A 26,792-nucleotide genomic window follows, 5' to 3' on the forward strand; every position below is an offset into this window, starting at 1 on the left:
CTAAACATGATTTTATGTACTTATACATAAATAGGATTGTATTGTTTAAGTAGGATTGGCATTGTTTTCTTTTTTCTTCTCTCTAACTCAGTTATATATCCTACATCCCAAAACCATCTTGTTGAAGTCTTCTCTTTTATGTACACAACAGACATTGCTTTCAAATTGGCTCTGGTGGAAAATCCACGTACAGAAATAATATGTTTCTCTAGTAATGCGCAGACTTGCAAAGGCTTATAGTGATTACTATTTTTTTTTTTCTGTTCAAACAGAAGAAGAACTATGATCGAGTAATGAAAGCACTGGATAGCATAACTTCTATTAGAGAAATGACACAAGTAAGTATATCACCTTGTGGTTTTATGCAGTTCAGTTTTGCTGGAGTAAAATCATATTTTACAAATGTCTGAGAGTATTGGCTGTGTAGTGAAATGTAGACTTTTCTATTAGATGGGAGTATAATTAAAATAATTTACAGATTAAAATTGTGTTGTATTAGGATGTTTTAATTAAATTACACCAGTGTATTGGTGGGCTACCACAGTGACTTTTGGAGGGTAATTGCATAATTATAATCCTCATTCTCTCTGCAGGAGTTTGAGCATATGGAAACGTGTCAGAATATCTTAAGGCAAAGGTTAAATCTGGTACCATCTTCCTAGACTGTCAATTTTCATTAACAGTAGCAATTTTAACACATATTTAATGGCAAAATAAAAACAAATATTCTATCAAGTGTAAATTGTGCATAAATATTTTAGAAAGAACACAGATTCTCAGAACAACTTCAGAGGACACAAGACTCCCAGAGAGCATGAGTTTATGTTTTTGGTCATTAGAGAGCCTTTGGTGAAGTTTGATGAGCAAGGATTGTGGCTTATTATGAAAGTCTAACAGATCACTGGGCTGTAGTCCAGCTCTTGGAAAAGCACATACCGTTGAATTATTGAGGCCTTTCCACTGCCAAAGATTTGGAGAGAGGCTTACAACTCATTATTATAAGTAGAAATTAATAATCCATAATTGACATCAGCACACATTATGGGTTTGGTTTGCATATGGTGGTTTCAAGGCTTGCACTGCCCTGGAGGCCTTGGAGGCTTACAATAAATACTACCCTGGGTCATTTGCTATCTTTGGGGAAAGAGTATTAGATTCCTTCAGTCTTGAGGCCCACAAAACTTCTGTGTCACTGCTCCCTTCTCCCCCACCATCACCCTTACTCTACTTGAAAATATGCTCCCAGAGTACATCGTAACATTCCCAAATTTGAGATTTCATTCTTTTGATAGTATTTATTCCATGTAGTCAAATAGGCATCAACAAACAGTGTGTGTCTGACGATGGTAAATGAGGAGATCTTCAATTCACCCGTTATAGTATTTGCTGAAAAGCCATCATGCTTTCTAGTTGTTTTTCTATGTCCATAATTTTCTGTGTTACCTGAATTCCTTTTCAAACAAATATTTATTATTTGTATAAGGCAAAGAAAACAATAAAACACATTTCCATTTAGGGAGAAAAAAGGACCTGTTCCAATATCTTACATAAAGTTCAGTAAACATTTTTGTGTCACCAAAAACTTTGGTGGTAATAGGGTATTTATACGATACCCTAGACCAGGATCATTCTTGGATAAAAATAGCTACAAAATTCTGACTCTGGGATCAGCTCTCTGCCAAAATTTGCTTCCTTTATTCTGGGTCATGTGTAAGCTATTTTAAATAGAAGGCAGTGGAGACGATCAAGAGTCAGCCTAGGAAGTCAGAGGCGTGTGTTGTATAATTCACTCATCGATGATGTGGCCTGTGACCTTGGGCAAGTTGCGTAATTGCTCGATGCCTCAGCCTCTTCACTGTCAAGGTGGTAAATAGTAAATACCAATGTGGCATCGCCTTCCAGTGTGCGCTTCCTAGGGATGCCGTCAGGGTTCACTGCGTCATATCTTTAAACCTCTCCCAATAAATATAACATAATACCGTCCTATTTTCTAGAATGTACTGACCTTATAGACAGACCTAAATTGCCACAGACAGATTGCCTCTTGTTCTCTGAAACGGTTAATTGTCTGGGTAAATTCCAGGAAATACTTTCAAAAGAAGGGCTCTTCCTATGTAAATTTTGTCCAGTTTTTTCCTGTAAAGCTCTAGACCTAAGTCAGGACCCTAGGATAGGAGCATGAGTAGTAGCTATGATACAAGGTTTGCTTTGATGTTAGTTAAAAGTTAAAAACAGTCATTTTCGAAGAGAAATGGCACCCAACACTTGTTAAAGGTGGTGAGATAGATTTTATTTGAGGACTGGAGTGGGAAAGAGAGACTTGCAGCTTGAGCGAGGTAACCTCTGAGTAGGACCAAGGTGACTGAGGTTTTTAAAGTGAGTACAGCAAGGGACCAAGAGGGGCTCGTGGAGTAGTGAAACTAGGAAGCTGTGGGGAACAGGAAAATTGCAGCAGGGGGATAAGTAGAGAATTACCGGAAGGTTGGCAGTGTAGGTTGGGACAAGATACCTCTTGTGGTTGGGCGGCATTATATTACTTTGAACAGAGACTCAGCATGATGCCCGGGATCACCTTTAGGGACATGGCCTAGTACCAGGAAGCCAGGCTAAAGCTTGATGAAACCTCTCTGGGTAACAAAATGTTGGCGCAAGTCCATTGTGCTATGTGGAAGTTCTGAGTTCACCTGGCCTTGTGGGGGGAACAAGAAGGGTAAATTGTTGCTGTTTGTTACCACTTCACAGCCACGGGCTTCCGGGTTTAACTAGATTAGGTACACCTGTTCAACCTGATTTTCCTGTTGCAAAAAGGAAAAACAAAAAGGAAGAAAGGAATTTATGAGAGAAATCACGAAGTATAATGACTTTTTTTCAGGCACCGTATCTCGAAATCAAGAAGCAGATGGATAAACAGGACCCCCTTGCTCATCCCCTGCTGCAATGGTATACAATTTTAGTTTTCCTCTTCATTAAAACGGCATCGTTTTCTACTGCCTGCTTTAAGCGGGGAGGGGGGAGGGGGAGGGCCCCATTTTACGAGGCCTGCAATGCTACAGTTCTGCAAGCCTGTGAGGCCTGGTGATTTTATAATCAGAGTCCGTAATGACTCTCACTTTAATTGAAACTTGTATATCACAAGGGGAAGAAAATGCTGTCCTACGCGCTACACAGGTATACAGTGTATTTGATGGCAGTTTGTCCGTTATTTTAAAAAATGTGATTAGCTGTATTCTAATGGTGAAGCCGTTTTGGTTCATTTAATTGTCTCGTTAAGTGAGGACTGAGTGACAATACTCACTGTTTCAAACACTCACTGAAAACCTTTCTAAAATGTATCTGTCGTACGGTTCACTCCCTTAACAAGGACAGCATAAACTTGATGAGCTCTTTGTTTGCCGGCTGCAGGTGATGCCCTGCTCAGAGTGAGCGTGGTGAGGGGCAAGGCCTTAGTCCCACAGGGATCCTAGGAGGGCTGAGCAAGAAGAGGAGAGTGGCTTGAGAGCTCCCCTCCTACCATGCCTGCCACAAAACCCTTTGCCCTCCGGTTTCTTACTTGCAAGATGAAAACAATAGTATCTACTCCCCATACCTACAAGGGTTTTATGTACAAGTCTCTTTGAAATCACTAAAAACTTAAAGACTGGAATTCATCACGACCATCATGCAGTAACACAAATGTGAAGATTATGAGAGATTGATTTGCATGAGATTGATTCTATGCTACAACCTTTTTAAAAAAATGAAAAGATGAGCAAAGGAGAAAACATGCGTCTGATTACTTAGCTTTCACTTAGAATCTTACAGTGAGCACTTACTCTAATAAGACTTTAAAAATTAGATTTGGAAGTCTTTCTTCTTTGTACCTTTTTTCATCTTATTATTAGAATTCTGATGGATCGAGTAGAATAAGACATAGTTTTCATTTTAACTTTTCAAATTCTCACATTAAGTCATATTCAAAATGAAGGTAAAAATCTCAAATACTGAATCTTTTTTTTCCACCCCCTGTAGTCAGCCTCTGATTGTCAACTTTTATTTGTGATCATTTTCTTCGGTTTGTTAGTCACTCATCTTTCAAGGAGAAGAAAATACCAAAATGTTTTAGAGTTTTCCCTATTATTATTTTCTGTACTGAAAAGCATAAAATCATCAGTTCTTTCAGATACCTGAATTGAATTTTTTTCAACCTCAGTGTCTAAATATGGTGAATAACAGCTTGTGTGTAAACCACTGTATATATCAGCACAAAGATCCTCAAATATTTAAAGAAAGAAAAAGATCTCGTAAAAACTCATTCTTAATTAGACAATGTAGGGAAGAGCCAAAGAAGCGGTTGTAGGAATCAGCTTCTAATCTTTGTATTTACGTGATCGTCATGTGAAAATATATTTAGAAATGTTCATTTTGCTGATGTCTGAGGGTGGTGATGATTAAAGATCACACTTTTAGGGTGTAAGGAACTACTTCGGCGTTCTCAGATAAAAAATATTATCTTTTTTGTTACATGAGCTCTTTCAGTTGTGTTAGGAACAAAGCAAACTGATGTAACTAAGTACAAGGATCACTCAGTTTAGTTAATGTCACAGCAAACGTTAGTTCCATTCACTTGCCAACTAAAGAAGAAAACTTTAAATATATTTGGCATGTATTTGTGACTGATGGATTATTTTAATTAATTTCAGGGTTATTTCAAGTAATAGGTCACATATTGTGAAACTGCCAGTTAACAGGGTAAGTTGTTTTTTCACATATACATACAGAAATGGGAACAGTCCTGACTAGTTGGGAGAACTGACCCTGTGATGTTTAGGCAGCCTCTCCAGGAAATGGAAGTAATCTCAGGTTAGGCCTCATTCTTCAGTTTGAAATGACCATATGGGCACAAGCTCTAGGTTTTCCCAAGAAATCAAATTCAAATTCAGGCTGCTGCCCTGAACTTTTAAGTGAGTAAAAGGGTCAATATGAAATCATTTAGTTATTCCGCAAGTGATAGGAGGAATCTGGAGATTGAGCAGAGAAAGGTATTGTGGTTTTTATTTTTATCATTGTCAGTTTCTTGTTGTCAAGAAAGATACTGCCTTATCAGCTTAATATGCTTACAAAATAAATGAAAAGCCAATGGACTGATTTCAGTTGTGATCATTACCTAAGGAGATCAGTATCCAGAATCTCAGCTCTCCTGTCTGTGAAATCTCTAAACTGCGAGATTCCTTTATATTGTATTCCTATACAAATACATTCCTAAGTGAAAGGGCAGCAATTAGAAAATTTGTCAGGCAACTAATTCAAAAGATTCTGTTTTAATTTCTTTCCATGAACAAAGGGGAAACTCTATGTGAATGTAGGCAATTTCCAGATTTATAAGCATATGCAAATAAAGCATGATGATGGTAATTTTTGCAGTTTTAAAATCTTGAACTAACTTTTCTTTTCTGCTTAGCAAACTCAGATATTTCCCCAGTTGAATAGCTAGTGGATACTTAGGGAATTCAGTAATAAAAGTCTCAAAAAGAAACATAATTAGGAAGGCAGATCTGCTTGGACACGATTACACAATGTATTCCAAAGCTAAATATAAATGACTTTGGATTGTCTGTCTCCTGTTCCTTTTCCATTAGCCTAAAGACTTACCCTTCCTATCAGCAACTCCATATGATTTATCATTTATGTAGGTTTTTTTTTTTTTTAATGAATGGTCCTGTTAGTGTAAATTCGTGTGGCTTGAATCTAGATATTTCTAAAGCCAGTAAAATTTGAAATTGTCATCAGTCTGATTCTATGTTAATTTTGACATGTTTTCATTTGTCATTATTTTAAATGGCAGCAACTGAAATTTATGCATACTCCACATCAGTTCCTTCTTCTCAGCAGTCCACCAGCCAAAGAATCTAATTTTAGAGCTGCTAAAAAACTCTTTGGAAGCACCTTTGCATTTCAGTGAGTATGGTTTAACGCTGATGGGGATATAGCTTCACCTCGGTCTTCCAGAAATGTGTGGGGAGGAAAACATTCACTTGTAGTAGTTGGCTGTGAGCACTGAGTAGTCCAGTGCCTGATACTTGACTTGGAAATTCAGGACTTTCTGAAGGTACATGATTTATCATACTGTGGCTACTTTAGAGGATTATTAATGTTTGGTTTTACCTTGTCCTTCCCCTCCTCTGTGCTTTAGTGGCTCACATATTGAAAACTGGCACTCTATTCTGAGGAATGGTCTGGTCGTTGCTTCTAATACTAGACTGCAGGTAAGGTTTCTGGATGCTTTACCAAGACCATATATACTTTTGTGTTAGAGTTCAATAAGCAGTCCTGGTGTTTTGTTCTTATGTGAAAAGGGGTAAGCAAGTGGGCTTCAAAAAATTACATAGGATTTTTAAAAGGCGTAAGTAATGTTCACAAAATAACTGAAGCAGAATTGACCTATACATCATATAGGGATGGAAAGGAAAAGAAATTGAATTCCCTATGAGAAAACAGTAAAGTCACTTTGAGCTTAAGTAGAAGAAAAATTATCATGCAGAAAGTAAAAGCGTACAAGCATTCTGTTGCTAATTCAACACAGATTTCTTGAGCACTGCCCAAGTGTGAATACTTTAAGAAAAAGTAGGGCTAAGAGTTAGCAAAATGGAGATTGGATACCAAAGCGCTATCTGTTGCCTGCTTTACCGTCTCTGGGGCAGCACTGGGAGTTAGCAGGATATCGCGGGTATAGTGCTCATCTTTATTTATTCCCTTCATCTCCAATACCCTACCTCACTCTCATTCAGCTGATTTTCATCTGAGGATGGAAAGAGGTCAGGAAATGAGACGCTCAATCCCATCACCTGTGCCAGATCTCACGCTCTGTGACAGTTGAGATGATACAGTTAAATGTAAACGTCCATAAACACACACTTATTCAATTAGTATTCAGTTCATACTAAATAGGGCACAGGGGTTCTAGAAGACAGGGATAATGAGAGAGAATTTTAATTGTTCTGAGTAGTTTCTTAGAACAGTGGAAGAGTTTCAGTTAATGAAACTGTAACCTGCAAGGTTAGAGGCGATAAGAACGGGATTACAGTGTTGTGTAATGAAAATGTCAATAGGCTCCTTTGTGGCTATACTAGCATGTGAGTCCTAATCAAAACCCTCACCATATATAATGCAGTATGGTTTGTTTTCAGTATTTTGGAGTCGAATATTTTGGGTAAAAACGTTACTTTATAATAATTCACTGACTTTGTCATAGATCAGGTGGAAAACTCTAAAATTAAAGATTTTTTTTCTCTGGCCATCACTTTTTAGGTATCAACTCACTGAATTTTGAGGACAAAGATATTAGTAGTCCTATTTTCAAATTAGTCCTTTAGGAAATAGCTTTATCATTTTCTAAGAATTTATGCTCCAACATGAGACTAATTTTTCTTATGTAAAGTATTAACCTTTGAAACCGTTGGCTGCCCACTTTCTCTCCCACTTCTTCCCCTTTTAGCTCCACGGTGCAATGTATGGAAGTGGAATCTATCTTAGTCCAATGTCAAGCATATCTTTTGGCTACTCAGGTAAGCGTGTGTTTCATTTTTACTTTTAAAATTTTTTTGAGTTTATTTATTTAATTTGAGAGAGAGAGAGCGTGCATGCATGCAGGTGAGCAGGGAAGGGGCAGGGAGAGAGGGAGGGAGAAAGAATCCCAAGCAGGCTCCATGCTGTCAGTGGCAGAGACTGACACGGGTCTCGATCTCACCAACCTTGAGATCTGACCTGAGCCAAAATCAAGAATCAGACACTTACTGAATGAGCCATCCAGGAGCCCCTTAAAACCAATTTATGAATTTTGTAACTATATCGATTTCTAAATATAGCAAGAGAATTTCCTATCCCTATTTTCCATGCAATTTTTTTTAAAAAGCTGTATTTTCTACTTCCTAACACTGTCAGGACTTCTAAACCCACTGACTTTCCACCCCAAGTCACAGGAGCTGGTCCTTCAGGAGCCCATCGTGATCATTGGTGCCCCATGCAATGAAATCTTAGGCAAAGTGTCAAGGGATTGTATTTGAGGGGCATGATACAGCTTTGTTCCTGAATTACTCTTTTCTTGGTGTCCTCAGGGATGAACAAGAAGCAGAAGGTGACAGCCAAAGACGAGCCGGCCTCAAGCAGTAAAAGCAGCAGCACATCACAGGTGTTGTAGTGACTCGAGTGGCTGATGTGATGAGTGAACGTTAGCCTCATTAGCCAGCAGGACATCAATAAGTCTGGCTTTTTAAGTCTTCAGAGTCATTGTAAATAGTCATTACGCATGAAGGAACAAAACTTACCCTCACGTGTAATAATCAAAGCGCCTTTATTCAGTAAACACTCAGCAAGTATTTATTAAGCTTCTCCTGTAATGTTTTAGAGACTGCTAAGCATTGGGCTATAGTGATAATAAAAAATAGATCGCAAAACAATAGAGAATTCCTTTGGGAGCTTACATTCTGTTGAATGGCTGTGAATGAATTAAATATAGATTTAGATAGAATGCTAGGTGGTGGAGAAAAATGGAGAAAAATCAGGGAACAGAGATGTTTAATACCGTGAGATAGAAGATGGGACCAGAGTGACTGTCCCTGGGCTGGTCAGGAAAGGGTGCTCTTTCTCAGGTTATTGTGTGGAGACCTATAGTCAGTGAGTCCATGAGCCCTATGGGAGGAAGAACATTCCAGGCAGAGAAAAGAGCAAGCACAGATCCCTTGTTGTTTCAGAGGAAACAACCATTCTGGACCAATTAAAAATCTACTTAATGAATAATGTGACTTTAAATTGAAAAAAAAAAAAAAAGGATAGCTAACTTAGTATCTAAAAACAAAGCAAAACTACAGATTTTCTACATGAGATTTTTCTGAAACGCCTGCAGCTTAAGTTAATGGTGCTGTAAGAATGGGTTGGTTTTAGGTTAGTTAGATGATCTGGAATAACTGATTTTAATGTTTAAAAAGACCATGCAATTTTAATTTTGTTTCCCTTGAAACAAGGATGCCAGGCTTCCAGTGAAAATAAATTTGAGTTCTAATTCTATGATGTGATGCTGTTAAACTTTAATTTAGCCTTTTTAGTTCACTTATCTTGAGAGTGATTTGATAATGATTATGTACAGAAATTAAATGATATAACAAATATAGCTTGACATTAAGAAAGAATTCAAGGATATTACTGCTAGTCTAGATAGCCGCCCCCCCACTTTTTTTTTTAATCTGGAGCTATCTCAGGGGCTATTATTTTTTAACGATGATGAGTTCTCTTTTCACTTGAGCAACTGCCCCATTTTCAGTCTAATTTTTAAATTCTTTTGGAATTTAGTCACAGAAAAAAGGACAACAATCCCAATTCCTGCAAAGCCGTAACCTAAAATGCATCGCCTTATGTGAAGGTACGTTGAAAGTTCTACAAACCTTGTAGCATTAATTCTCTATGTTATATGTATTTAGGAATTTGAGTATATTTACAGAATGCTCATAATGCATTAGTGACAGCATTATTCCTCGTGACCTTCTCTAAGGGCACAGATGGGAAACAGGTACAATATAGAGTGTTAAAGGTGAAAAACAAAGTGTCACTGGCAAGAGTTCAAACAGTGCTATATTTTATTCTTGGCAGATATCTCAGAATGGTAATTATATTTTCCTGATCAAGTATTACTAATCTCTTCTGTTAATATGCCACCTTCCTCTTTAAGTTGGCTTTTGAATGTATAATACCATGGAAAATTGGAAAGATGAACCAAGCACCAAAAAGAGAACCCAAATAGGTCTTCTGTTTCTACACTGAAATTATTCATTTCTTCTGAACTTGGGATAGAAAAATCGATAGGCGATTTGGAAAATCATACACTTTTCTTTGTTCTTGCTATAAAATCTGACCTTGACTAGAAAAGCATTTTTTCCTTGTGTTGAGAGTTTTCAGTAGCCACTCTTAATTGCCTTTTAAGTGTTCAACCCTTGATAGTTATATGGGAGACCAAGTTGTTTTCCACATAGTTCCCGAGTCGGGACTGTTTGCTTTTGATAATACACAAGTGATTGCTTTCCTGTTGTTACGCTGATGGTGTTTAAAACATAAAATTGTTACATGACATTTCATTGTTTTTACTACATTTTTGACAGCTAATTAGGTTAAACAATTTTTCATATGCTAGTCTGTGCATGTTCTTTTTGCTTTTAGATTCTAAGAGCCAGGTGTATAGTAACTTAGAAAAAATAGTTCTTTACTTTTATCTTCCACTTACAGTGATAACCTCACCTGACCTGCACAAACATGGAGAGATATGGGTCGTCCCCAATACTGATCATGTCTGCACACGATTCTTCTTTGTGTAAGTGTAAAGGTTCACATTTGTGTCTTACTGTCTTCTCCATGAATGAGATAGTAGTGACTACATTTCTTTCTTTTCTTTTTTTTTTTTTTTTTGGTCATTTTAGCTGCCAATATATAATAGACAGCTAATTTCTCATTATATTAATGTTTGTTTTATTTTAATGAGCTCTAAAAAACAGAGTGATATTTAAATGTTAATTTAGAAGAACTGAAGAAAAACATCCTGTCTCTTTAACCATTTATGTGTGCATGTATGCACACGTGTATATATGTGTATATATACATACACACAGATAGATGTAACATAGATATACACACACATACACACATATCTTTATCTATGGACTTAAAAATACGATAACTGGGAATGAAGAAAACAATAATGAGAATGCCCTGTCCTTATGAAAAGTTGATGCAGGACATACTGATGTGGAGTTTTTGACACAGCTGTATCAAAAGAGCTGTATGAAAATGTAATAGCATTAGTTTTCAGCCCTAAATAAATAATAAGTCCAGTAAACCGGTCTGATGTTCACCCATCTTTGTTTGACTCCCAACCCCTTCCCCTGCCTGTTTCTTCCTCATCCATGGTCCTATCACAGGAAACCCCTCGGGGAAGAATTGAGCATATCTGTTTTATACTTTTATGTAGTCTTCTAAACAGAAGATGGAAAAATGCACTGGGTCGCTTTATAAGCCATGTCAAAATGACTGCAGCAAGATTGCTTCGATGTATAATGTATCTGTAGGATGCTATGCCTACAGCATTTGATCTCTTACCTAATGGACAGGTGACAATGGAAATTTTATGAACTGCCTGGTTTTCTTTTGGATAATATGAAAACTGACTTTCTTATGATACTGATTTACATATTATGTATTTATATATCTTCTGTATTTTTGATACACATTAATACATAAGTTATGTATTGTGAGACATATATATATCTATAGATTTTTTTTCTTAATGCCAAAGCAGCCATAAGTGTTGTAGAAAAAGCCTGCTTTGGTTAGACAGTTTGTGTCCAGGCTCACCAGTTAGATGATGTTAACCATGCTGCATAACCTTCCTAAGTTTCATCAGTGGGTACAGTACAGTATCATCAGTAGATATGGTAGCACAATATATCTACCTTAAGGGGCAGAATCCCAACAGGAAACCCGTGGCCCATGAAAAATACTGTAATTTCTTTTTTTTTTTTTTTTAATAATAATATGGATTTATTTTTGAGAGAGAGAAAGAGAGAGACAGAGCCTGAGCAGGGGAGGATCAGAGAGAGAGAGAGAGAGAGGGAGACACAGAATCTGAAGCAGGCTCCAGGATTTGAGCTGTCAGCACAGAGCCTGACACGGGGCTCAAACCCACAAACCCTGAGATCATGACCTGAGCCGAAGTTGGACGCTTAACCGACTGAGCCACCCGGTCACCCCCAAAATACCATAATTTCTATCATCCACAAGTAAGTTACTTAAAAAGGTGTGGTTTATAGGGGAACCATGGTCTAGTGTAGTAACCAGGATCTAGTAACACCACAGCTGTTGTTACTACATATACTTAGGGCCAAAAGGACAAGAACAAGAAACAATTATGAGACCTGGCAGGAGAACCCTTTCTAGTTCAGCAGCTTTGAAAGTCTACACATAGCCCGAGGTGCCCTTGTGGATCTGGAGCTAAGGGAAACCTGGACTTTGTCCTCCTGCCAAGGTCCTGCTGGGACTCCCCATTTCCTCTACCAGAAAGTAGAGGGCCAGGGAGCATACTGAGAGAGTCCCTACAAATTGGTCTCCTGGGTCAGAATGCAAGGTAGACAAGGATGCCATGTGGGTCTGGAGGTTCCTAGAGAAGCTATCTGCATGCTAGCTTAAGGTTATTATGAGCACAAAGTTGGTGCTATGCAGATCTCCATTGAAAGGCACTCATTAAATACTTTTTTTCCCTCTTTTTTTTTTTTTTTTTTTTTTTTTTGCGAGAGAGAAAGAGAGAGCCTGTGCACGTGAGCAGGGGAGGGGCAGAGAGAGAGGGAGAGAGAATCCCAAAGCAGGCTCCATGCTCAGTGTGAAGCCCGACTCAGGGCTCAATCTCACAACTGAGATCATGACGTGAGCCGTAATCGAGGGTGGGATGCTTAACCCACCGAGCCACCTAGGTGCCCCTCCCCTCTTCTTTCTTTACCATCGTGACTGTTATCTTCTGTGAGAAGATTGGCTTTCCCAAAGACACATCCAGTCCTGAAGTTGTTTCATTGAGTGGCCTTAGGATTTAGAAAGTAACTCCAAAGTCCTCTCCTTAGCCTGATGTTAATTTATCCCTTTTAGTAACTTGCTAAAAGTCAAATGTATTGAGCCAAATAATCAACTTTAGATATTTAAGTATGCATTCTAGCATTATTTCTTCGAAATTTTACATAAATTATATGTAAAATAAATCTGTAGGGATATATGTGTTGGGTGTATATTATGTGTGTGTCTGGAGAGAAGGATATCTGTATTTATTAGAAGAAAAATTTGAGGAAAGACCACCTGAAGAAAAGAGAACAAAATTCTTCTAGTATATTTGGATACTTTACAAATAGTATAAAGAAAAAAAATTCTCTTAAGATAATGATTTTAATTTCTTTATAATTTTTTTTAATGTTTATTCATTTTTTTGAGAGATAGAGACAGAGAGAGAGAGAGAGAGAGAGAGAGAGAGAGAGAGAGAATGAGTGGAGGAGGAGCAGAGAGAGAGGGAGACACAGAATCTCAAGCAGGCTCCAGGCTCTGAGCTGTCAGCACAGAGCCCGACGTGGGGTTCAAACTCACAGACTGTGAGATCATGACCTGAGCTGAAGTCAGACACTTAACCCACTGAGCCACCCAGGTGCCCCCTATTTTCATTTCTTTATAAATGCAAATGTGATTTCATCCTTTTTCTCTGCACCCTCAGGAAAGAAGGGACTAATTAAGGAAAATTGATAAGATTCAAACACATCAAAAGGAGAATCCATTCACTAATTAATGTACATTCTAATTACAACCATCAGCTTCTTTATAAAGGATATAATCACAGAGTTCTGTGAGTGATGTGCCTCCCCAGTGAGTGGTAGCATCTAGGAAAAGATAAATTGAGGAGAAAGAAGTGAGTTATCACAGATATACTGTTATCAGACAGAAAATCTTATTTTCTTATTATTTTATTCTGGTTTTTTTATTAACATTATCTGATTCCTCATTCAGAAGTCTGACCTGATAGTAGGATATAAATTAGTGTTCCTTCTTTTTTATCTATTATTAAGTGAAACTACTAAAATATTTCAGTAATTTCCATGCTAATCTGATTTCTAGAATGGAGATAATAAAACACTAACTTAACATCCTATTCATACTCTTTCCAACAAGTAAACAACAACACAGAATGAAGGAAGAATTGTGGGGATATTTTAGGGAACAGACTGCTACATCAAAAAAAAATTTGAAAATAAAATTTAAAGGAAGACATCACTTAGAAAAAAAAGAATAAGTTCAAAAAAATTTTGTTGGATAATTTCAAAGTGAATGAACTTAATCAAATTTTAATGCTTTAGGCAAAATGTAATAATTAGATGTTTTGAACAGATTGTAACCAATTTTAAGTGTCTAAGGATTCCTGATAAAGTTTGATTTCTGATTGGGCTTGAGACACATGTACACAAAGGCATTAAGGCCAATATTTAGAAATATGACAGCAGTTTTTAAAAGGGGCTAGAAGCTGGGCTCGCGGAAGCAGAAGATACAAAAACCAAATGGATATATTGTACTCTAGTTATATGCAACAAACATGCCTGCTTCACAGTGAATGGGGAATTTTAGAGCAAGAGAAGGAAGATTTACTATTGGTATTTCCCATTAATAGGATTATTAAATAATAAAATTGAGGATAAGGTAAGTGATAATTTGGCAAGTAAACAGGTGTGTCCAGTGCCATGCCCCACCCCCCCCCCCACCCCCCCCCCCCCGGCTAACCCTCACCCCCACCCCATCCTGCCATAGTGACAGCTGTTAGAGGTAAGAGTATATGTCTTCTCCCTCAGCTCTCTGGGACCCAGGAAAGGTTAAGAACTGCTAGGTTTGTATATCCTGCTTATTTGATGTTACAACCTGTTTCAGGCTTTAGCGTTTCTTTGATTTAGAGCAGGTAGATCTTCAAATGAATTGTTTCCATATGTTGCCTATTAGATAAAGTTAAGGTATATACACTCCCTCCTATTTTTCAAGACATACCAATAAGTTCAGAAACTTAAGAACGGGAAGGACCAAATCAGGTAAGTCTGCAGAGAAGGGATTGGGTATTTTCAGGTTTCTGAGTCAAGCAGATCTCAGGGCTAAATACGTTTCAGGAATTCTTATCCAAAATCTATCTTCTAAGGTCTAGCACAAATATCACCTCTTCCATGCAGCTCCCAGTTAAAATTAATCTTTCTTCCTGGTGTTCTTACACCCCACATTGCAGAACTTCCATCTAAAATTCAGTTTTTTCATTGTATCTGACTTTTCCATGAGGCTATCAACTGCCAAAGGGCAGACCCCTGCTCTTGCTTTTCTTTTTTCTTTAAGATTTTTTTTTTTTAATTTTTTTTCAACGTTTTTTATTTATTTTTGGGACAGAGAGAGACAGAGCATGAACGGGGGAGGGGCAGAGAGAGAGGGAGACACAGAATCGGAAACAGGCTCCAGGCTCCGAGCCATCAGCCCAGAGCCTGACGCGGGGCTCGAACTCATGGACCACGAGATCGTGACCTGGCTGAAGTCGGATGCTTAACCGACTGCGCCACCCAGGCGCCCCTAAGATTTTTTTTTATACTTTGTTTTGAGAGAGAGAGAGAGAGAGAGAGAGAGAGATGCCTGCATGCACAAAAGGAGGGGCAGAGAGAGAGAGGGAGAGGTTGAGATTCCCAAGCAGGCTTCCACATGCAGCTCAAACTGTGAGAGATCATGACCTTAGTCAAAATCGAGACTCCAAAGCTTAACTGACTGAGCCCCCGAGGCACCCCTACTCTTGCTTTTCTTTTACTCTCCTACAGGCCCTGAAGCACTTCCCAAGGTACCCCATGCGGAGATGCCTGTCAGTACATTTTTAATGAATGAACAAAAACAGAGCTGAAAAGGACAATATTTTGGATTACTAATGTATGGTTTTTACTTTTGGTCAAAGTTTGAAATATATCTAAAGAAGATACAAGAAAAATTTGTAAAATAAGAACTGTATAATGGCCATTAAATGAAAAGAAAGAGAACTTTCATCATTATTTTGCAAAAACAAAACAAAACAAACAAAACCCACAAACAGTGTTTGAATGGGAACATAGTGAGTAGACAGACAACTTATTTGTAAAGTTGGAAGACAAACCATTTGGTCATGGCTCAGTGACACTGTGTGACATAAGCTGTGAGACATCAAGCTGATAAGATCGGGAACTTTGCTTTATCCCCAGACTGTAATAAATCCAATTTCTCTGTCTGCAACCCAGATTCCTTTCCAAGATTTAAACTGCCACATCACTCTCCTGCTTAAGATTCTTTCGGAGCTGCTTGCTTCTTATAAGACTAAATCCCGTGTCCTTTTACAAAGGGAACCACACAACTCCCCAGCCCTTTGTTCCTCCTTCAGCGCCACCGCCTTAGAAAGTCAAGGAGATCCAGTCCCCAGCCTCATGCTCCCCAGATCTCATTGCCCACAATTTCTCTCCTCCAGATGTTATGCGTCACAACCTGAACTGTGCACTACAATTCCCACACCTTCATGCTTTTCTTCTTTCCTTTCTCCATTGAGCTTGGATTCTCTCTTCCTCTCTACCCTCAAAGTAATTTATCTAATTCCTACGCATCCTTTAAATTTCAACATATGCCTTCCGTTCTTCCTAGAACTTTCCTAGACTCCTTTGTACCGTTCCTTAGTGTTACTGTGTGATGCCGTGGGCATGTTTTTGTCATTGGGTTATTCTTCCTTATGCACGGTCTTCTCCATTATTCTGTATACTTCTTGAGGTTGTGGACTGTATGGCTCATTTGTCTTTGTGTGCCCAGCACAGTGCTTAGCAGAAAAGAAGGAATGAATGAAATGCCCACATTTAACTGCTCGCTAGGTATTTCCCCTCGAGAAGTCTGCTCATACCTTAAAATCAGTGTGTACAAAGTGGACCCCATTATTGCTAAATCCCCTAATCAAGTTCTCGGCTTTCTCAATCTCTGCAGTCATTTTACATCAAAGAGACTTGAAATCTGAGCTCTTGTTCTTAATTTCTTTCTCCTTGTGCACTATAGTTATCAGCTCCCCGTATACCTTTACCGTTTTCTCCTTTCAGTACCTTTGTTTCCATGGATATATCATTCTCTGCCCCAGAGTCCACCAAAAGATTACTAGTTATTCTCCATGCTTCTCATTACCCCTAATCTATCTTGTACAATGCCAGATTTATTAAACATTAAGATGATTAGACTAGTGATACCTCTTCATTGTATAGAAACTGAAATCAAAGGCAAGCAAAGAGAAGAAAATCACCTGTAATATCCCCACTTGGAGTTAAATACAGCTAATCTTTTGGTGTATAGTCTCCATTTCTATGCATATAAAATTTTAAGGTCATACTATTTATATCACATTAATATTCCTAAAGCAGAGTGTTGATTATACCTTGTTCATACAGACTGGTAGTTTTTAACAAACAAAAACATGGTATTCTGCAACATAGATACCATTTTACTTTCCCTCAATTCTCCATACAAAACACTGATTGAATAAGATTATTATCCAAGGTGTTTCTTGAGAGCAGCTTGGAATTATTTTTCCCACTACTGTGCCTTTGTTCCGTCAGTCCAAATGATGGGCCTTCTCCCCAGCTTAGCCTTCTCTAATCTTCCAAGCCTAACTACATGGTCTTTTCCAAGGGGTCTTCTTGACATCCCAGTCAGACATGATTTCTGTCTTTAAGTTTTACTCACTCTTTTTTTTTTTTTTTAAATATTTATTTATTTTTGAGAGAGAGACACAGTGTGAGCAAGGGAGGGGCAGAGACAGAGGGAGACACAGAATCAGAAGCAGGCTCCAGGCTCCGAGCTGTCAGCCCAGAGCCTGACGCAGAGCTTGAACCCACAGACTGCTAGATCATGACATGAGCGGAAGTCGAATGCTTAACCGACTGAACCACCCAAGTGCCCCTTTACTCGTTCTTGCTCATCATAAAATTTGCTTGTCCTTGATGCCTGCCTTACAGTTATTTGCATAACTTTATTATCTCCCCTCGTAAAGTGCAAATTCTGTTCACAAGAAACAACACATAGCAAATGAAAGCAATGACAAAAGACTGCATGTTCCAACGTAATGAAGAAATTGTACGTGAGTTGTGACATAGACAATGCTGTTACAGCATCAGATATCTTTAGGAACTTTGGGGAAGTGCTGGATATCATTCGATTCACAGTGAATTTCTTCTTTTTATTGCTAATGAAAAATAGTGCTATTATTTCTGTATTCCAGATGCAGGGAGCCTGGAAACAAATTTACGTGTGCCATTCTTTAAAACTGTCGCAAAACTGCTACATCAGTTTGAGAATAGAACATGTCAATACATTCAAAAGTTTTTATCCACGAAATTTTGTAACATACCCAGAGAGTTCCAGACAGCTAAATTCCATCTGTTGTCTTATTTTCCTTCTCATAGCTTTTTAGGCAGATTGGTTTATTTTTTATTAAAATTTTAGTAATCTTCTTATACTCCTGGGAACATAAGTAATTTTAGACTTCTTTTAGATGGTTTCATTTTTCCTTCTTCAGAAAACCCTAGTCAAGTATATCATTTCCCTATGATATTATTCTTGCTCCATTTCTTTTTTCTTTTTTTTTTTTATTTAATTTGTTGCTTTCTGGGCATAAATGAACTTCACTGTTAACAACTGAGTGTTTGTCTGTAATACTAATAAATAGTTGCAAAGTATTCTGTATGCCATATTGTAATAAGTGCCCAAATGCTACTAGTATTATGTAGATATGAATTCTGCCAGTTGACCCAATCAAATGGTAGTTTGTCTTTCCTTTATTATTATATATGCTTCATAGTTTAAGACACCTGGATGCCTGGGCCAGTTTTATCCTTCCAACCCACAGCTGTTATGCTTTCTTGTGGGATTCACAGACAGTGGGAAAACATGCATTTTTCTTAATACTTTCAATCTCAGTCCCTCACTCTTGCTCTCCCCTCACCCTGTGCTCTTTGTGTCTTAAATTATTAGCATTTATTTAAAGAATGTGAGTCTCGTCTCCTTTCCACTAACTACATATGCTTTTAAAGTGTTGATGAACACATAGTATTGGGGGTAGCAGACCCTTCCATTTGGACATAGGGTGTCGGGGGAGTGGGACATGACTGGAGACAAAGTTTTGGTTTGAGTCCTGCAGGACCTGGTGTGCCATGCCAGTCTCATTGGATTTTGTCCTGCAAGTAAAGTGGAGGCCATTAGTATCACTGTAGCAGAGCAGAAAATAGTCTTAGGGGAGAGATGATGGGGTAAGTGTGGAGACAGAGAGATCAGCTATAATGTTATTATAATCATCTAGGTCAGTGTTTCTCACCACAGAAGAAAATGTGTTTGACATCGTGACTTGGGAAGAAACAATGTGTCCTTTGTGTGGTGCATTCAGTGTTCTGTATCTTATTCTACCATAATCTCATTGACAAATGCTAGCCTGGACAATCTAAGTTAATTTCGGAACCCGCTAATTGTACATAACCTGAAACTTGAAAATCCCTTATTTAGATGAATGATAATGAAGGCCTAAATGAAGGTAATGGCATCAAATGGAGAGAAGATGCAACCGGGAATAATTAAGAAAACAGAAGCAAGATAACTTGGTGACTTACTGGAATCAGGCACATGGAAGAACCAAGAAGGACTGAAGTTACCTTGTTGGGAGAGTGGGTAGACAATGGTACTCCAAATTGAGATTTTGTTAGGGTAAAAAAAAAGCAGTTTCAGGGTAAAAAAAGTTAAGTTCAGTTTTGAATACACTCTATTTGTGATTTCTGTGGGAAAATTACAGTTAGGGAAAGGTGTAAGGATTAGAGATATAGTTTAGGAATCAGCATGTGGGTGACAATTAAAGCAGTGGGAGGGATTGAAATAATTGAGATTTTGCAGATCATGAGAAGAGAAAACACTGAGAGTGAATTGTGGATAAAATCAGCATTGAAATGGGAGGCCACGGAAGAGGATGCGGTGAAGGAAATTGAGAATTAATAATCACAGGGCCGGGGCGCCTGGGTGGCTCAGTTGGTTGAATGTCCGACTTCGGCTCAGGTCATGATCTCACAGCTCATGGGTTCGAGCCCTGCATCGGGCTCTGTGCTGATGGCTCAGAGCCTGGAGCCTGCTTCGGATTCTGTGTCTCCCTCTCTCTCTGCCCCTAACCCACTCGCATTCTGTCTCTGTCTCTCTCAAAAAATAAATAAACATTGAAAAAAAATCTTTTTAAATAATAATAGTCACAGGGCCAACGAGGAAGTGAAGAGATAGTATCACTTTAGGAAAAAGAGCAGTCCACTGTATCACATACTGCACACATAGCAGGTAAAGTCTTGTGAATTCCTCACCTAGGAGGCCGTGGGCAACCATTGTCAGTACGCTCAGTAGAGTGGTAGGATCAGACGAATGACTGCAGTGGCTTGAAGACATGAGAAGTTAGAAGGTATTACAGACAAATCTCAAAGGTCAGCATTAAGTTGGAAGGAATACAGATGGTAGTAGGTAGACTGGGTCTCAGTTAAGCCAAGAATACCCTATTCAACTTTGTGTCCTGTGTACAGAGGACACATTAGGTGTCTAGACCCTACTATAGATGCCATAGAGCCAGAATAAACATAAATGCATATTGGGAAAATGAGAAGAGCTACATGTGGACTGTATGTGTAACTGGTACTATGGTTTTCTTTGTGTCTTCCCACTGTCCTTTTGGCAGTGTCTTTGCTTTCTAAAATCCGGATCCTGGAGGAACTAGCTGGATTGACTTGGTAAACACTATTATCTCCCTCAGAATGAGCCTGCCAGCCAGTTTGCCTCTCCAGCCTTGGCTCAGTATTACGGATGGCTTAATTTACCCTTAGTCCTGTGGGTAGCCGGGATTTGTGTAGAAGCCAGTAAAATGTATTTTACTTGCCCTGTAAAATATATCTTTTACATAGTTTGCCACAACGCACCAAATTTGATTTGGACAGTACTTAAAGCATTTCACTTGAACATTTTCCACTTAATTAACAGAACACTTACAGTTTGATCTCCTGACGAAATAATTATAACTGGGCTGTATACCACATACCCCTTTCTTTTCTTTGCGGTGGTGTTTCACTATGAGTGTGTGTGTGTGTGTGTGTGTGTGTGTGCGCGCGCGCATATTTATACGGAAAGAATTAAACAAGTTGATAGGCAACCGTGGGTCAGTTCTTAGGAGTCTACATTCGATATAAATACAGTTATCACTAGGTGTTTAAGCAGTGGGTTATGTAAGGACCTGGGTTCTCATTGCTGTATGCCCTCCATTTCATTTCCCTGTATTGTGCTATTTCAGGAGAATTTTTATGTGGTTAGGAAAAGACAGTGGTGCGCATAAATCTTTGAGACTGCTTACAGCCCTGGTTATCTATTTTGAAGTAATTACCACTTCTCTAAAGCTTCTGTCTTGAAGTCATTTTTATGAAATAAAATTAATTCATCACCTATTCTACTTCTGACCGTTATCATGGAAGTTTAAAAATTCATTCTTGGAAAATTCTTATTGCCCAAGTAAGTTTATTTGAGGAAATGAAGAATCATCTAAAACGCAATTATTTCTTTTTAAAGGACTTTGCAACTGCTGTCCTTTAATGTTCTATTTTCACTTCTACAGCTTAGCTACACTTGGCGCACTTGCGTTCTAATGTGAAGTACCAGCATTAAGTAAGAACGTCTTGTATAGTCCGACTACGTAGAGCAGCCAGAGATAAGAGAGAAAATGCAGCACTGATCACAACAGAGTGATGATGAGAGGGCAGGCATGGCAAAAGAGCAGCGGCAGAGAGTGAAGTCATTTCTAAGAGTGTCGCAGATGAGAAAACAAATAAATGATTGAGGCTGGAGTGGGGCTGGGAAGTTTAGAAGCTAAAGAACGCAAAGCCGAAGCTGGTGTTTCCTCCACGGTAGGCTTCGTATAACAGCCACTGTGGGAAAATGTTTGCAAGGCCAGGGACACGGGTGCTTCCAGCATCACAAGCCGTGCTTTATGTGGGGGTGAAAAAGTTGAAATTAAGAAAGGAAGGAAGGGGAAATCGGGGCCCGATTGAGCATAATCATGTGTTTAGTAATGCAGACACATTATTAAATCCAGCAGAGAAATGACTCCTTTGCTATTGATTCCCTTCAGTTGTACTTGGGGTGCCAAATAGCATTTCTAAGGTGGCTTAAGTGATTTTTGAATGTTTCGTCTTTTTAAATGTCTTATGTTTCTTTTTTGCATTTCAGCTATGAGGATGGCCAAGTCGGAGATGCAAATATTAACACGCAAGAAGGAGGCATTCACAAAGAGATCCTTCGAGTAATTGGTAATCAAACCGCTACTGGGTAAAGGACCACCATTTAATTAACGTGATTTGAAAGCCTTCCTCGGGTTCAAAGCTGGATTTTGAACTGAAGAAGATGATAAAATAATTTATTGTTATTATAAACAAAAGTAACCCTTTGAATACTGATTTTTTTCTTAGTATTTCTAAGTATCTCATTAAACATACCTAAAATGGTATACAATTTATCAATTGTAGGGTTATGGAATCTAGTAATAAAATTACAACAGCACTTAAACTTAAGTTTGGGTTGCTCACACAATAAACAGATTGAAAAAACAGTTTTGTGCTGATATTTTTATATTAAACTCTTTAATTGGAAATTTGGTATTATATACCGACATTTTAGGTTACCAAAATAGAACTGAGAACATTTTATAATGACGTCTAAATCTATACAATACTTTGCAATAAGTATGTTTGCACATTCCGATGTGCTATTTAATTAGTGTTATGAACATTCAAATGTTTGGGGAGGGGATATTTCCTATTCTCCTGTTACTTTTTTCTTAAACAAAAACAATTAGGTCTTAGATGCAGTGCTTTGCCCAAGAGTATGTAATGTACATATCTATAGATTCATGCATCAAAATGTGTGTGATGGTGCATATATGTGTGTGTATACACATATATGTGTATTGACAACAGTGATGGCATGGCTCCATGATTCCATTCCCATTTAATGAAAAGAAAATAATATTCAGTAAGCAGGAAATCTGGACATAAACCAAGATATGAGTCAAATTTATCACCATTCATTCACTGAAAATATTTACAAACAATTTTTCTATTTGTTTAAATAATTTTTCCTTCAGTTAAGATTCAACTTTTATAACGTTCTCTAACAATTATAATTTGGGGAACACAGGTGCCCCAGGTGGACTAAATCTATATTCAAATGATTATATGTTTAAAAGAAGGGCCTCAGAATTTAAACAAACAGTATATATTTTTTATTTACTACAATGGAACATTTTTACAATTTATTTATACCACACCAGCATTTTTATATTTTTTCATCTAATACCTCTGCTTATGTTTTTTCGTATTGAGAAAGAAGACAAACTTTGAAGTTTCTTTTATATTAAAAGAACACAAATAGATTTATAGAGAATAATAGCACCAGCTCTCAGCATTTTCCTTTCAAGAGTCATGTGCTCATCAAAATCATTTCTATTTCTTTGGGTCCTGAAGTTATTCTTGCTCATTATAAGTTTTAATTGACAGTGTTTTATTTCCTACGTGATATCTTTGGAAAAAGGCCATTCATGAGAGCAGTTTAATTAACAAGTCTGCCACTCTATTCAGACCCTGAATCAAGGCTCATATCTGATTCTAATTTATTTAGAAAGGAAAAAAAAGTAAAAATGTATAGTCATTTGCAAGTATAATGTTATAACTTCTGTGTTTATTTCCTTTGGCATACAAGGTGAGCAAAAAGGTCACACGCATCGCTAAGGGTTGCTACTTAAGTATTTACCTATTGTTTGTTTCCTTATATTGTAAATAATTGATAATGCCACTTATTTCTGCAAAAATAGACTTGAAGCGGTTGAGATATTAATCATTGTGATGGGATCCACTTAAAACATTGATCCATTCCGACTTGGGCCTCCAAACTCAAAGCCAGACTGAGGCATAGTAGGGCATAGATCTAGCATGTCACTTAGTACTCTGTGACCAGATATTTGAAGACTTTCCATGGGACAAGTGGACGACTTGCTTCTTTCTGCCAAGACTCCCCAAGTCTCCCAAATCCCTTTGACTGCGTTTTAAAAACATTTTTAAGCGTCAAAATTACTATTTTCCAATTAATTTTGTGGCACGTTCTATATATAATATAGTTGTGAAGACGTAATGGCAGGATTTGGAAGTTGAGGTCTTGGAACCCCGCCTGTGTGGCCACTGGCAGCACTGAGGCAACTCCAAAAACGCCCTGTAGCGCTCCCCACCAAGCATAGTTTTCGAACCGCGGACCTAATCCATTAAGGTTTTACTTAACAGTTGAGTGATCTACGAGGAGTGTAGTATCAGAATCTGAACTGGAATGGGTGGCTTGGAGGACTCAGGGGAGAGTATTTTAGGGAGGAAAAACTGGAAGAATGCAAACCTCTACCACCAGTTTAAGAATATAACTTGGATGTAAATTTTTTAAAAAATGAAAAGAAAACAATAAAAGTAGATTCACCTCTTAGAGCAGGGGAAGCAGTTGATAGTTTTAATGCCCACTAACTATTACAGACAATGGACATCTGTTATGATAATAAGATGTCTCCAAATAGTAACTAACTGAATGCTATTGCAGTGCAAAATGACAGATTTTAAGTTTGTTTTGAAAAATTAAGTGTCAGAATCTCTGTAAGCAAATATTCGAAGTATGAGAGCCAATCTTTTAATTGAACGTTTTTGATATTGGGGTTACTATAGTATACTGATACTTACCTTCATTTTTAAATAATCCAATTTCAGTATTAATTAATAATATTCATTAATATTCATCAATAAATGAATCATGCTTCCAAGTAGGTCTGTAAGATTTAGAAGTTTAAACATTATCATGCCTTGATTCAGTCACCCCATTAAGATATTACCCATTGACATATTTGATGATTCCAAACGTGATATTGTATTGTATTTATATAATATTTGAAGTCTGTTCACTGATGCTTTGTAACAGTTGTATTAATTGTGTAGTCATTACTACTTAGCATTAACCCACTGAGCAAAGGTAATCATTTATTTTCATTCTTGAAGTAGGGAAAGAAGAACCTTAATTCATTAGTTCTGCTTTTTCCTACATTACTGATTTTTGTAAACATTTCACTATGAGTGATTTGTCCTTTTCATTGTCCACTGTATTGGAAAAAAAAAAAGAAAATGAGTGAACATTTGAGAAGAGAAAAAAGTAGTAATATACTTAAAACCTAGTGCTATAGAATACATTATGGTAAGGTACCTTGGGTGCCTTAGATTGCATTATGTTGAAATGATTTTTATTTTTATTTTCTCTTCAGCAAATCTCAGTCAAATGTTGGATTTGAAGGTGGTTTTTAAATTTAAAATTTAAATGAGTGCCACCTCCTCAAACTTAGTATCATTAATGTGGTGTAAGAAACCAACCCAAAAACCATTGCTAATGTTCTGAATATTTTTCATCGAAAAATTTAAGAGTTTAAAAAAGAGATCTCTCAGTTATTCTCCACTTTGCGAAAAGAAGGGAAACTTTTAATACGCAATATCAATTTTTAGTATCATTGAAAGAATTCTAGCACTAATAACTTGCCAGAGGGCATGGTGTCGAAGAAAGTTTTAAGGAAAAATCATCATCTTTGTAAATGTCTGGATGCCTTTCATCAGATAGTAATTTAATATGTCACGAAGGGCCACTCAACCTTGGACTGTCTACCATTTAAATATGTGGATTTCATAGTAGCACTTGAAGCACATTTAAAAAATACTAGGATGTTATTCGATTGTTCCGCTGAATTCTTCATTCTAACACTACCTCAAGACAATTGACAGACCGTTTGTTAAGGTAAACTGGGTTTCCCGTATAAGGAACACATAAAATTTTGCAAATGGAAGTTATCAAGTAATTCAACAGTCAAGACTGTGCTGGACATAGATATTGTCAGTGACCTCTTGACAGTGCAGTAATACGGATATTTCAGTCACTGGTGATGAGCGACATAGCTAACTAACACCCAGTGAGTTATGTGAAGGGGTTTCAAGTTGCAAAATCTGAATATAAGTAGTCCCCTTTAAGATTGGTTTTCTCCACGGGCCAATTTTATGTCCATTCACCTAAGCCACAAACAATTGCCCACTTACAGTTAAAGGATTAAAATACTCAACTGCTTTGCCAGAGTGGCAGACTGAATATTCAATTATTTTGGCATTGAATGCCTGCTAAATTTTTGTCAGATTAAGTATAAATTTGATGTATGTTATTGTCCAGTCAATTTTTCCTGGAGATTTTGTATACACTATGATATATTAGGATAAGTTTTTGTAGGTTGAAAGAATTTCAAGTAGTTTTTAGACAAAACATATCCATGAGTGTGAAAAAGCTGTGTTGAAGAATAGATTACATTACACATTTACCAGCAAGTCAGTAAAAAAATAGTGCTTATTTACATAGTCAACATAATTTAATGTTCTAAAAATATTTTCTTCAATCTGCCCAATATTTAATGTATCATTTGAGATTTTTAAAAATGCAGCCACTCCTTTATGTAAACATTAAGATATGCCTATGTTTCTTTAACTATCCAGCCTTCTTTACAATAAATTTCTTGACTTCTGTGCACAAAATAGTATTGCAACCTGCTATTTAGCCTTTGGTGCCTTAGAGTTATTATAAATATTTAACAATATGTACATAATGTAAATACTGCCAAGAGATCACTAAGGCCAAATATTTTCTCTATTCACTTTTTATTGCACTTGCTTTCTATTGCTACTTAAGCCTCTTTTATCCAGCTTTGTAATAGTTCTAACATTGTAGCCAATGTAAATGTTTACTTTCAATAAATCTGAATTTGTTCAACAAGTACGGTATATGTGGGCACTATTTTGAAAACTCGGTGAGACCTTAGCTACTCCTCACGATGAATCTTGCTTCTGGGGACTAGATATTTGAAGTTCTCCACAAACTCTAAAAATGATGTTGCCCTTTTCACTTGTAAAGTACTTCCAAAATAGGAGGGAATAAAAGAAAAAACCCATCTTGTCAGCATTGCCCCAGATAGTCGTGATAGATTTAATTGGTCATGTTAATTTCAAATTCTGTCAAGAAACAGAGGATTGAAACAAAAGAGTTTTATACGTTTTGTATATATGCTTTGTAAACACCTC

The 26,792-nt window shown here is 37.4% G+C and overlaps 1 protein-coding gene across 2 annotated transcripts in view; it reads left to right on the forward strand.

The window, feature by feature from the left end:
- The window catches only part of PARP8 (poly(ADP-ribose) polymerase family member 8), a 180,226-nt gene extending 153,739 nt beyond the window's left edge, over window positions 1-26,487 (forward strand). For both annotated transcript variants that reach the window (XM_058719380.1, XM_058719388.1), the window contains exons 18-27: window positions 273-338; window positions 2,873-2,940; window positions 4,680-4,728; window positions 5,822-5,934; window positions 6,170-6,242; window positions 7,472-7,541; window positions 8,091-8,164; window positions 9,322-9,391; window positions 10,249-10,333; window positions 21,838-26,487. In XM_058719380.1, coding sequence (XP_058575363.1) covers window positions 273-338; window positions 2,873-2,940; window positions 4,680-4,728; window positions 5,822-5,934; window positions 6,170-6,242; window positions 7,472-7,541; window positions 8,091-8,164; window positions 9,322-9,391; window positions 10,249-10,333; window positions 21,838-21,940 — 771 coding nt within the window. In that variant the 3' untranslated portion in view covers window positions 21,941-26,487. The remainder of the gene's footprint in view (window positions 1-272; window positions 339-2,872; window positions 2,941-4,679; window positions 4,729-5,821; window positions 5,935-6,169; window positions 6,243-7,471; window positions 7,542-8,090; window positions 8,165-9,321; window positions 9,392-10,248; window positions 10,334-21,837) is intronic.
- The last annotated feature ends 305 nt before the right edge of the window (window positions 26,488-26,792 follow it).

This window comes from Neofelis nebulosa, chromosome 1 (genome assembly GCF_028018385.1).
Source record: "Neofelis nebulosa isolate mNeoNeb1 chromosome 1, mNeoNeb1.pri, whole genome shotgun sequence".
NCBI lineage: Eukaryota > Metazoa > Chordata > Mammalia > Carnivora > Felidae > Neofelis > Neofelis nebulosa.